At 36.8% G+C, this 13,096-nt stretch overlaps 1 protein-coding gene across 1 annotated transcript in view; it reads left to right on the top strand.

Annotated features, from left to right (window-relative positions):
- Positions 1–7,048, top strand: part of CMAS (cytidine monophosphate N-acetylneuraminic acid synthetase) — a 24,907-nt gene extending 17,859 nt beyond the window's left edge. Inside the window, exons 4-8 of the mRNA XM_077774515.1 lie at positions 136–269; positions 1,971–2,065; positions 2,435–2,606; positions 3,367–3,520; positions 6,469–7,048. Of these exons, the coding sequence (XP_077630641.1) occupies positions 136–269; positions 1,971–2,065; positions 2,435–2,606; positions 3,367–3,520; positions 6,469–6,659 (746 nt within the window). The 3' untranslated portion in view covers positions 6,660–7,048. The remainder of the gene's footprint in view (positions 1–135; positions 270–1,970; positions 2,066–2,434; positions 2,607–3,366; positions 3,521–6,468) is intronic.
- Positions 7,049–13,096: the final 6,048 nt, after the last annotated feature.

The following is a 13,096-nucleotide window of genomic DNA, read 5'->3' as shown; positions in this document are numbered from 1 at the left end:
CTTATCAAGATAGAAAAATATTTTACATTTTTATTATATTTTATTATAAAAATATTATTTTTATTTTTTAAAAATTACTAAATGAATATTCAGTATTCAAAGCAATGTAGACTTACTGTAGCTCTTTGCTTTTAGTTCGTGAAGTGACTGAGCCTCTGAATCTGAATCCAGCTAAACGACCTCGTCGACAAGACTGGGATGGAGAATTATATGAAAATGGCTCATTTTATTTTGCTAAAAGACATTTGATAGAGATGGGTTATTTACAGGTTTGTGCCTTCATTTTGCAAAAACCTTTTAAATCTTTTTGTATGTATACCACCTCAGTTCTAAGGAAGAATTATGGCACAGTTCATAAAGGAAAGTATCAATCCCCAGAGGAAAGGAAATAACAGATAAGATTTATCTGAGGCATTTATCCTGTACGTTTCTACTACAGTAATCTTTGGAGTCCATTCAGTATATATGCTGAAGGAATTATATAGCAGAAGGAATTCTACTATAACTGAGAAATGAATCAAATAGTAAATGTTGTACACATGTCCCAATTTACATTTTATTCCATTCAAACTTCTGTTTTTAGTCCATGGGTTAGTTACTGTTATATTGTGGTTGTACAGTTGGATAAAAACCTATTGCTTTCACAAAGAAACAAAAAAATATAATAGGTGTGGAAAAGCACGAACCTGGGTGTCGGGAAAGCCAGATTATAGTTCTCTCTCTAACTGTGTGGCTTTGAGTATACATATTTTATCTGTTCTGAGGCCCCTTGTTCCCATTTTAAAATAAGGGGTTGGGAACGTCTCTCACATCTTCAGAGCCTGCCTGGCTATCATTTGTTCCTTTTAGTTAATAGCAATTATTTATTCACCACTTACTGTGTGCCAAGGACTATACCAAACACTTTATATAGGTTATCTCATGTGATCTACATAGCAGTGGAATAAAGTAGACATTCCTGGCCTGGTTTTACAGAGGAGGAAATAGCTGCTTGCAAAAGGAAGTAAGCGGCTCAGGGCATAAACAGTGGTACAATTGGGATTTGAATTCAGGTCCTTATGTTACTCAAAATCAGCATTTAAAAAACTCTCTGTAGTAAAAAATTCCAATGTGACTCATGCTCTGAGGTAAAAGTATTTTTAACAGTCTCTTGGCAGTATCTAGGCAAACTGTAGACTATTAAGTTTGAGTGTTGAGGAAAATTAAGTTTGACACACGTAGATACCATCCTTTCCAAACTCTTTGCTAAGGGGACTATTATTTGACCCTTTCCTAAAGGGTGGAGAACAATGAAGTATCTCATCCTATGATTTATGAAGAGACTGAGAGGTCTAAAAAACGAAATTTCCTAGTAATTGATTTTGACATTCAAATTATCATAGTCATAGGAAGGGTCTCTCTCTTTGCCCCCAGGCCCAAGAGTCAGCAAGCTGTCCCTCCTTTGCCCACGTGTGATCCACGCAGTTATTGCCCACCCCGACCTATAGTTCAGGGATCTAAGACAATTCTGTATGGTAGATGCTACCGTTACTTTTCCTCTCCTGTCTTGCCACTTAGTTGAATTGGAACATAAGTTCTGAAAACCTTTATGCTGCTTTTGGATGATGACAGACGAGACTGTCAGGAAAAGGGGATACAATTAGGGGGTTTCTAGAAAATTCCTCGTAGTCAGAATATTGGAAGATGGGTATTTCTGCTTTATTCAGTCTTAAAATAGAAGTCTACATAAAGAAAAATCGGAAGCTTGCACTGTGTACATAGAATTCGAACAATAGTGTATGGTTTGAATATATAGGAAATAAAAAGCTCTTCCCTGAAGACAATTATTTATTGCAAGTCACTGATTTTACTGGGTTATTTATTTTTCTCAGTATTAGAAATGAATTCATTGTTCTATATTATTAAAGAAACTTTCTGATATTGTGAACGAATGTTAAAAACAGTACTCATGGCATTTATACTATCTTTAGGGTGGAAAAATGGCATACTACGAAATGCGAGCTGAGCACAGTGTGGACATAGATGTGGATATTGATTGGCCTATTGCAGAACAAAGAGTATTAAGGTAAAAACAAGACTTGTATAGCCTTTGCTCTGGACCCTGACATATTTTAGTAGATACGTTGACTTGTGCTTCTAGACACTAATTTCTGATACTCCGGGCATTTTAGGATCTTTGTAATTAGTTTATTCATGTGAGGAAGACCCACACAAAAGTATACCTATAGATGGCTTATTCAGTAACTGGAGAAACACATGGTCTGATTAGACCAGTCTACCCAAAGTTCTTGCTCTAGAAGTTCAAGTGTACATGTGAAAGGTAATGTTTGAATAATTGAGTGGGAATGGTTATTACGTTTACTGGTATTAGCCAGTTGAGAGGGAGTGATTAGTATTGTACTTGTACTCAGAGGTCTATTTTGGTTTCTTTTAGATATGGCTATTTTGGCAAAGAGAAGCTTAAGGAGATAAAACTTTTGGTTTGCAATATTGATGGATGTCTCACCAATGGCCACATTTATGTATCAGGAGACCAAAAAGAAATAATATCTTATGATGTAAAAGATGCTATTGGGATAAGTTTATTAAAGAAAAGTGGTATTGAGGTATGTGCTCCCTGAATATAGTGATGTTTTTTAAGATGATGATTCAGGGTCAAAGAACGTGCGAGGGAAATAAGAGATTTAAATTTTTAGTATTATTTATTAAAATACCTGAAATTTAGCCTTCACATGCCTAGAAAATTATCCTACTTTTAGATAACTAAAATTAGAAATTTATCAATCAATAAATAATATTTTTGTTTATTCAGTAAGTATAAACATTTTTAAATAGGTGCTATCTAGTAATTCCCATAGGATCTTTTAATAAGAAAAATTTCAGAAAAAGGTATCAGCATTAAAGAAAAGGAAATATCTTGTGGATTCTTAAGATGATGATAAATTTGAATTCAAAATAATTTAATACATATGCAAAAATGAAAGCTAAAATAATTTCTTATAACTCACTAGAAATCTTACATATGTGTTCCTAAGTGGCACAAGAGACAAGTTATAGACTTTCCTCCTGGTAAATCAAATTATAGGAGAATCTTAGATTCATATCAGACAACGTATGTTATATTTTTTAACCAACAGATAGAATCCTTTCCACTGTAAACATTGTCTTTTACCTTTATTAGACTCTTAGAAATACAGTGTAAAGATTCATCATTTTAAAATATCTTTTGATTTTACATAATTGGTCTTTCGGGAGACTACTCGTTTGTGACTTGTATTATTTACCAGGTGTTATTTTATTATGAAATACTTGTTTTCTTTATTTTCTCATTTTGTCCTTCTTTCTCTCTTTCTTTTTACTTTTAAGGTGAGGTTAATCTCAGAAAGGGCCTGTTCAAAGCAGACACTTTCTTCCTTAAAACTGGATTGCAAAATGGAAGTCAATGTACCCGACAAGCTGGCAGTTCTGGATGAATGGAGAAAAGAAATGGGCCTCTGCTGGAAAGAAGTGGCATATCTTGGTTGGTACCTTGTTATTCAGCCATAATAAAGTGGGCTAGGATTTTTTTTTTTTTTTTTAAGAATTAGAGATATAATGGGGCGCCTGGGTGGCTCAGTCGGTTAAATGGCTGACTTCGACTCAAGTCATGATCTTGTGGTTAACCTGTTTAAGGCCTACATTGGGCTCTGCTGACAGCTTGGAGCCTGGAGCCTGCTTCGAATTCTGTGTCTTCCTCTCTCTCTCTGCCCCTCTCTGCTCATGCTCTGTCTCTCACTTTCTCTCAAAAGTAAATAAACTTAAAAAATTTTAAAGAAATAAAGAACTAAGAAAATTCCCAAGATTGGCATAATTGTAGAGAAATAGGAGCTCTATTACACTACCAAGGAAAGTATTAAATTGGGACAAGGTTTCTGGAGGTTTGTTTGATAGCACGTATCAAGTGTATCCTAGTAGAATGATTACTAGCACACGCTTTGGAGTCAGACCACACTGCTGACTAGTCAGTTTTGGTAGAGGAAGCCTTTACTTCCTCACCTGCAAACTGGAAATGCCGAGAGTACCTATGTCATAGATCTATTATTGTAAGAACCAATGAGATAGTCTGGGTAAAGCACTTAGCAGATTCCTAACATATAGGAATATGGGATGCCTATCCTAACATATAAAATACCATGGGTAATTTTTGCTCTTTTAAAGTGTATCTAATGTTAACCTTACATTCCAAATCTAGGAAGGAAATTGGACCAATGTGCCAATAGTGGAGAAAAAAAAGAACCCACTTCAGTAACCTGCAAAAGTAGACTATGCGCAGAATGAAATACTGTGTAATCCAAATGGACATGGTCAGATGTCACAAGCTTTTCACTTCAGTATTTAGCAAATATACTATGTTCAGGCTTGGGATTGGTTGCTGGGACTTACTGCTTACAGAGCTTGTAGTCGAATGTCTACATTTTAGATATTAATGATGACAAGTATAATAAAATGCATATACCATAAGCCATGTAAGAAATAAATATTTACAAGGATAATATGGCCTTTAAAGAAGTACAGAAATACTGTGGGAGCATATGATCTGAGGACTTCAGGAATGGCCTTTGAAGCCCATGTGATGATTCATGGAGAAGAATACTATAGAATCCTTGATAGAAAATGATCCAGTTTTTATAAGAAGAAAACAATTTTAGTGGAACACATAACAGATTCCAGGTATACTTCTCTCCGTGACCTTAAGTGAACTTCTCTAAGCCTTAGTTTTCCTATTTATAATATAAACACAAATCAAACTTTATAAGGCTATTGGGAAGAAAACTGAAGATAGAATACCTACTATAGTGCCTGCAGATAGTAATAATAGTGTGTATCACTTATATAGGTAAATTGTGGAATTATATATGCCAAAATATAGTGATGACCCGTAAATACTGGTAAGTAGGATGATACTGATTTGTTTTATGCCTTTATTTAAAAAAATGTTAGTAACAAGAAAATGTATTACTTATGTAACATTAAAAAAAAGCAGAGGTTAGAAAACAAGAAAATAGAGAAGAGACTCCAAATTTTAAGTTTAAAATCAGAGCACTATTCTGTATGGGTCACATAAATGTATAGAAATACATTCCTTAAAAATATCAATACTTATATAAGTAAATTTTAATAAATACAGCTTTGAGGAGTATACTATGCAAAGAAACACTGACTTTAATGTTCATTATCTTTCAGAGAAAACATTCAGATTTCAACACATTTAATAATTCTTAAAATTTCAGTAGATAAATGTGGAACAGATTTAAAACAAATAAACTCTTTTTTGACCAGCCATTTTATTAGTGTAGTTGGATGTAGTAGTAATTATTCTCAAAATGGTGAATCTGAGGTATGGGGAGCTTCTGAAATTCAGCCTGTTAGCACAAAACAAAGGGAGAGAGAAGAGCAGGCAGGTTGAAGAAAAGATGTAGTTTTGTGAGTTCGATGGTAATTCTTTAACAAATGAGTGACATACAGGGGTGCCTGGGTGGCTCAGTCAGTTAAGCATCTGACTTCAGCTCAGGTCATAATCTCACGGTCCATGGGTTTAAGCCCTGTATCGGGCTCGGGCTGACGGCTCAGAGCCTGGAGCCTGGTTTGGATTCTGTGTTACTTCTCTCTCTGTCCCTCCCCCACTCATGCTTATCTCTGTCTCAAAAAAAAAAAAAAAAAAAAATTAAAAAAAAAGTTTTTTAATGAATGACATTCAAATCAGAGGGAACTATTATAGATTAAAAGTACTTAAAAATACATATCAACAAAATGCAGTATGTGGACTTTGTTTGGCTTCTGATTCAAATCAACTATAAAAACGAAAATTTGAGACAACTAGGGCATACCAAGCTACTAGATGATACTAAGGAACTGTTGATTTTGTTAGTTTGGTGATATTGTGTCACTCTTTAAAAAAATACACTTATCTGTTAGAGAGATATATACTTGTATATTAAAGATAGGTGCTGAAGAGTTTTGGGGTAAAACATGATGTCTAGGAATTCCTTAGCCCTCTCTCTCTAAAAAACAAGAGAGTAGAGAAAAAAGACAAATATCTATAAATGACCCAAAACATCAAAAAGTATTCCACATATTCTTGGGCTTCTTGCATGTGTTTAGGATTTTTTTAAATAAAAAGTTTAAATAATTTGTAATTTATATATAGAATTCCAGTCATTCTAATATGCATGGTAATCAGAAATTACAAGCCATTCTCTTTCTTGAACTGATAAGAGTTTATTTTCAATTGCTTAGGAAAAACCTTAGACCTCAATTATACTTGTAAATACTTGAACATTTTTGTTCCATCTCATCCATGGTATTCTTACATGAGTGCTTGAGGTCTTAATGAAGTTATCAGAATTACTTACTGGTTGCTTTTTGCATTAAAGAAAGAGTATTCTTTGTCTCCTTAAATATTCAACCGGTGTTTCTTCTACTCGATAGGAAATGAAGTGTCGGATGAGGAGTGCCTGAAGAAAGTGGGCCTAAGCGGCGTGCCCGCAGACGCCTGTTCCACGGCCCAGAAGGCTGTTGGATATATTTGCAAATGTAATGGTGGCCGTGGTGCCCTCCGAGAGTTTGCAGAGCACATTTTCCTACTAATGGAAAAGGTTATTAACTCATGCCAAAAATAGAAATTACTGTAATGTTAGGAAAGAAAGTATACAGCCTTCTTCAGCCACTTTTATTTTTGATTAAGTACAATTCCATGTCGTAATGTTATGGAGAGTGTGATTTGAACTGTGATGTATCTTAATATATTTTAAAGCAAATTGTCGCTCCAAAACATTCTGAAATAATTGTGCTCTACTTTTCTCCTTACGCAAGATAACTATTTAGAGATCAATACAATCTTTCTCAGATTTTTAGTAAATGCAAGTAAGAACATCATCAAAATTGACTTTGTATTGTACCCTGTAAAACTGTGTGTTTGTGTGCTTTCAATGATGCTGAGATTTTATTTATTTGGGGACAGTGTGTCTAGTAAGACATGCCCTTAATTAATAAAAGTACATTTCACAAACTTGATGAAAACTGTCTTGTTGCTATAAGGAGATTTGCCAAACTTTCCATAATTTCCTTTAAACACCAACCATGCAATCGGCCTGAGAAACAAGCCACTGGCATAAAGCATTTGATTGTACTTTAGATGTGTATATGTATATCGTGCACGACATACAGATAGAGATATCCAAAACAATTCATATATTGTGAAGATTGTATATTGATTTGGAGTAAATCATTTGCAGTTACCTCTGAGGTCAGGGTAATTTTATGTACAAAATTTGACAGTCACCACAATTTTACAGCCACCACAAAGTACTCTCCTAATCTGGTTAAATGCCAAAAATGAGGCATTATCTCATAAATGCGGACTTTTACCTAATAAGCACTAACCACTTCCTGTGGAACATTTACATCTATTTCCACTATAAAAAGAATTTAGTTCTGGCAAGAAACAAGTCATTCAGGCCAAGTCATACAGGAAGCTCTTTTCCTCTGTCAGGACTGGGTATATTTGTACAGTTCAGAGTCTGACCTTATAGGCCAGACGTTGTGGGGAGAAAAAAAGAACCTTTTTTACTCTTCTACCCTAATTTCCATTGTGTCTTGTCCCGGTTTTTCTCCTGTCTTCCTGGCTTTTCCACTGCTGACTTTATTTTCCCCTATCCCCTTAAATGTCCGTATTCCCAAAGATTCTAACCCCAGTTCTGGTTCTTCCCAGAGCCACATGTATATTCAAAGTTTAAGCTGTAGCCTCCATGCAATGACTCCAGAATCTAGTCTCTGCTGTAAGTTCTGACTATGCCTCAAGTTCTTCGTGTTATAAACCAGATCCCTGGACTGCACCTCTCCAATTTCTGATCTTACCATTCACACATCATAGCCTTCCTCAGTGTCACCTTTTCATCTCTCCTCAGATACCAAATCTTGACCTTGATACTACTAGCCCAGTGTCCTCTCAGTTTATCCAATACTTTTGCCGGATTAATTTGCTTTGTTAGTTAATTAACAATCTGCATGTTTGCTGCTACCCTTTACAAATCTTAGTGACTCCATGCTGACCACAGAATTTGATAAACCATTTCCCAGTGCAAATGTACTCTGGACAAAAAAAAAAAAAGCTTATAAAAAAAGAAAAGACAGAGCTAGGCATTGCAGAGAAAAAAAATGTACTCTGGACGCACCCTAATAGTTCCAGCCTCAGTTCCTGCTGATTCTTGTGGGCTCTTTCCCCCCAATCAAACTATTCTGTGCAATTTTTCAGCAATGCCTCTGTTAGCCTCTTCTTCTCAAGTTCTTCCTTTAATCACCACCACACAAATTCTTCATTCCTTAAAAAAAACTGCCAGAATACCTCCCAAAGTAAATACTTTGCATGAGTATAATGCCTAGTATATGATTATAGTACTACGATTATACTGGAGTCCCTGTTTCATTTTGGTGACCCATAGCCAGGTATAAGGAGACAGTTCAGTCCTCACTGAACTAGTTCCTGTGTTCCCAATAGCAGGGAATCTTAGTCAAGAAAATAAATGTTCAGCTCTGACATGTAAAGAATGTAGAAATTATCGGGGCGCCTGGGTGGCTTAGTCGGTTAAGCGTCCGACTTTCACTTAGGTCATGATCTCGCGGTTCGTGGGTTCGAGCCCCGCGTCGGGCTCTGTGCTGACTGCCAGCTCAGAGCCTGGAGCCTTTTTCAGTCTGTGACTCCCTCTCTCTCTGACCCTCCCCTGCTCATGCTGTCTCTCTCTCTCTCTCTCCTAGAAATAAATAAAACATTAAAAAAATTTTTTTAAAAATGTAGAAATTACCAATCCCTTCCTCACAGAAAGAAAAACCAGACAAATTGGAAATCAGTGACTTCTCTTGGACCTCTCAGAGAACTGAGGTCAAACAGCAAACAACTACTCCAAAATCTGAACAGATAGACACAGCCAGGCAGATACAGCACCTGACATTTACCTGGAGCAAACGCTGCTGGGTGCTTTAAACAAATATGAACACTTAACTGGTAATTTTTTTAATGCTTATTATTTACTTTTGAGAGAGACAGAGACAGAGAATCCCAAGCAGACCCCATGCTGTCAGCTCAGAGCCCAGCATGAGACTCAAACTCACAAACTGTGAGATGATGACCTGAGCCAAAATCAAGAGTCAGATGTTTAACCAACTGAGCCACCCAGGTGTCCCACTAGTAGTATTGAATCTGGAGGTTGAGCATCAACTAACATGAGAATGAGAAACTGCTGTGGGTCACAGTCATGGACAGCATTTGGGGGTGGAGATGGGAATGGAGCACACTTTTCCTCCAGGAATGCCGGTAGATTCTCACAGGATGGATCTGAGGATCCAAGAAAGATCCCACTATGACCCTGGCAGGAGTATCAGAATAGTCTATTACTTCTATCCTAACCCTCCCAGATCCTTCTCCCTAACAAAGAGAGGAGGATCTCTTTGTTCCCAACTTTCTCCTCCTCTGCAGGAGAAGGCTTTCATGTAATAATGCTGCAAGCTTACCCCAACTGGGGGAAAGGAATTCCACTTCACTCCAACTCATTCCAGGCTTCCCTGTGGCATGCCACCCACAAGGCGTAAAAACTCATAGTCAACAAGAGAGAGGACATCACGGAAATAGAGCGTGAAAGCTACAGGTGGGAAAGACAAGAGGAGCATTAGGAGAGAAGCTGTACCCGTGGAGGAGGCACAGAAAGACTTGCCAAAGCCATGTTCCCAACAGCATGAGCCCATGAAGAAACCAAGACTTAGAAGATTTTAGAATGCTTCCTTCTTTCGTACCTTTACTCCACAGCAATAACTCACCAGTTTAATAAGTGGATTACAGCTGAAAGGCTATGAAACTCAGACTTTCTCTGGGAAAGCAATACTGAAAGCCAAAGCCAAAACAAGGACACTGAAGGAATTTGAAGTCTCGTGCATATATAGCTACAAGAAGCATTAAGTACAGCGCAGCTCCAAGCAAGATTAACATAAATCTTCACACTAAAGACCTGTTTGTCTTAATACCTATTACTTTGTAACTTATCTGACTTTCAAGAAGAGAAAACTATAAGGCAATATGAAATGAGAAGAAAAAGTAAAGCCCAAGGCGACAATGCAATCATCAGATCCAAACTCATCTATGACATAGAAGTTAGTTATCTGATAGGCAATTTAAAAAATTGTGATTCATTAAGGAGGGCACTTGTTGGGATGAGCCCTGGGTGTTATATGTGAGTGAAGAAGGATCACTGGGTTCTACTCCTAAAACCAATACTACTCTGTATGTTAACTAACTTGAATTTAAATAAATAAACCTAAAAACTAAAACTAAATAAAACGCTGTGATTAACATGTAAAAGGATGTGAAAGAAAAAGTTTACAACATAAAATATCAAGTAGGTAATGCCCATACAGAGATGGAAACTGTCAGGAAGAATCAGAATGAAATGCTAGGAATAAGACACAGTGACAGAAATGAAGAATGCCTTTCATGGGTCAATCAGTAGACTTGAAACAGCTGAGGAAAGAATGGGTGAGCTTATATATTGGCCTATTTTATTTTATTTTTTCTCTATACATCTGAATTACATATGTTAGTTTTTTCCAGCTTTATCGAGATATGAGTTGACATGAAACATTGTGTAAGTTTGATTTACAACATGATAATTTGAAATATGTATACATTGGGAAATAATTACCACAGTAAAATTAGCACATCCATGACCTCATATCATCACCATTCCTTTCTTTCTCTCTGTCTCTCTCTCTCTTGGTTTCTGGTTTTGTTTTGAGAACATTTACAATCTACTCTTTAAGCAGAGCACCTGGGTGGTTCAGTTGTTTAAGCATCCAGCTCTTGGTTTCGGCTCAGGTCATGATTTCATAGCTCATGAGTTCGAGCCCCGTGTTGGGCCTGCTTGGGATCTGTCTCTCCCCCTCTCTTGGCTTCTCCCACACTCACTCACACATGCTCTCTGTCAAAATAAATAACTTAAAAAAAAGGATGCTACTCTCTTAGCAACTGTTAAGTATATAATAACACTGTATTGTTAACTATAGTCACCATGCTGTATGTGGAATTTACTCATAACTGGAACTTTGAATGCTGGTCACCATCATGTATTGGCCCTAGCAACCATCAATGTACTATCTGTTTATTAATACAGTTATTTCAGAGTCTACATATAAGTGAGATCATACAGTATTTGTCTTTTTCTAACAAACTTTAGTTAGCATAATGTCCTCAAGGTTTTTTTTTTCATTATTTTTAAAATTATTTTTAAAGTTTTTTTAAGTTAGTAATTTTGGAGAGAGAGAGAGAGAGTGCACAAGGAGAAGGGCAAAGGGAGAAAGAGAGAGTCCCAGGCAGGCTCCACACCATCAGCATGGAGCCTAATGCGGGGTTCGAAATCACAAACCATGAGATCATGACCTGAGCCGAAATCAAGAGTTAGCCTCTTAACCAACTGAGTCACCCAAGTGCTCCATAATGCTCTCAAGTTTTAACCACGTGTCATATACAGCTACACATGGAGCAATTTCCTTTGAAATAAGTTAAATAATTGAAATAGATCCAGAAACTAGTGAACAACTCCTCCGCACCAACTAAATGAGAACATACCCACACTGAAACTGTTAGGGAAGGCTGAGGCACCCTGGGCTGGCCATAAACTCCATCCCTGGTATGGTGCCATACAGTCAGAAACTCCCAACTTCTCCATAAGGAGTGGAGGATTTGGACCCCACATTTAGTGCCCCCAATTTTAAGACTTCCACCCAAAGGAAAGGCCCCCAAAACACCTAACTCTGAAAGGCAACAAAGCTGGTGTACGCAAGACCTAAAAGACTATACAGAACAAACAAAAAAGCAGTTGTTCATAGGCATGCTTACACATGTGCTGGCTATCCCCCCAGGGCTCGGTGCAGCTGGGAGCTGGCCAAGAAAAACCCAACTCACAGTTTCTCCCCAGAAGAGACTTTACATACTTAACCAGCTGCTGCCTAAGAATCCAATCTTAGTAGAAGGTATATTTCTGGGAGTGTATCCATCTCTTCCGTGTTGTCTAATCTGTTACCATGCAACTCTCCATTTCATTTAATTCTGCTCTACTGTTTATTACTTCCTTCTTTCTGCTAATTTTGGACTTTGTTCTTTTTCTATTTCTTTGAGAATAAAGAAAGGCTGTTTATTTGAGATCTTTCTCTTTCTTAATGTAGGCATATATACATATACACTGCATCCTATACACTTACCTCTCAGAACTGCTTTTGCTGCATCCTGTAAGTTATGATATGTTATATTTCTGTTTTCATTTGTCTCAAGATATTTCTCTCTTTATTCACCCATTTGTTTCTCAGGAATGTGTTAATTTCAAATATCTGTGGATTTTCCAGTTTTCCTTCTGTTACTTATTTCTACTTCCATACCATCATAGTCGGAAAAAATATATGATATGATTTCGATATTTCTAGATTTGTTAAGGATTGCTTTCTGACTGAACTTATGATCTCTCCTAGAGAATGTTCCACGTATTCTTGAGAAGAATGTGTATGCTGCTGCTATTGGATGGAATGTTTTGTCTGTATTTGTTAGGTCCATTTGTTCTATAGTTTATGCAGGTCCAGTTTCCTTACTGATTTTCTGTTTGGATGATCTGCCCAGGGTGATTATGGTCAAAGTGAGGAAAGTTGCTGACCATCAAGCCGAGATCAAGGTATCAGGCGATAGTCTACTTCCTAATAGAAGGAGTTCTATTTTTAACATACTACATATGTTGATATGTCTGGGTTTGGGATTTGGAGAATCTGGAAAAAGATCTGTTTAGGGTTGTTGTTGTAATTATTATACATTTTGCAGTTTGGGCAAGTTTGCCAGCCTCTCTGTGTCTCAGCTTCTTTACTCCAGTTGAAGCTAAGAATAGTATCACATCATGGGATTGTGAAGATTAAATCAGCTAAAATAAGTAGCATATTTAGAAGAGTACCTGGCTAATGTAGGGCCTCTAAATGTTGTTGTTGTTGATGATGATGGTGATTGGCTTAGCAATTCAGACATTTGTATTTTAGC

Source organism: Crocuta crocuta, unplaced genomic scaffold, assembly GCF_008692635.1.
Source record: "Crocuta crocuta isolate KB4526 unplaced genomic scaffold, BGI_CrCroc_1.0 scaffold176, whole genome shotgun sequence".
Taxonomy (NCBI): Eukaryota; Metazoa; Chordata; class Mammalia; order Carnivora; family Hyaenidae; genus Crocuta; species Crocuta crocuta.
Note: the sequence above shows the minus strand (reverse complement) of the source record. Positions and strands in the feature narration are given on the sequence as shown.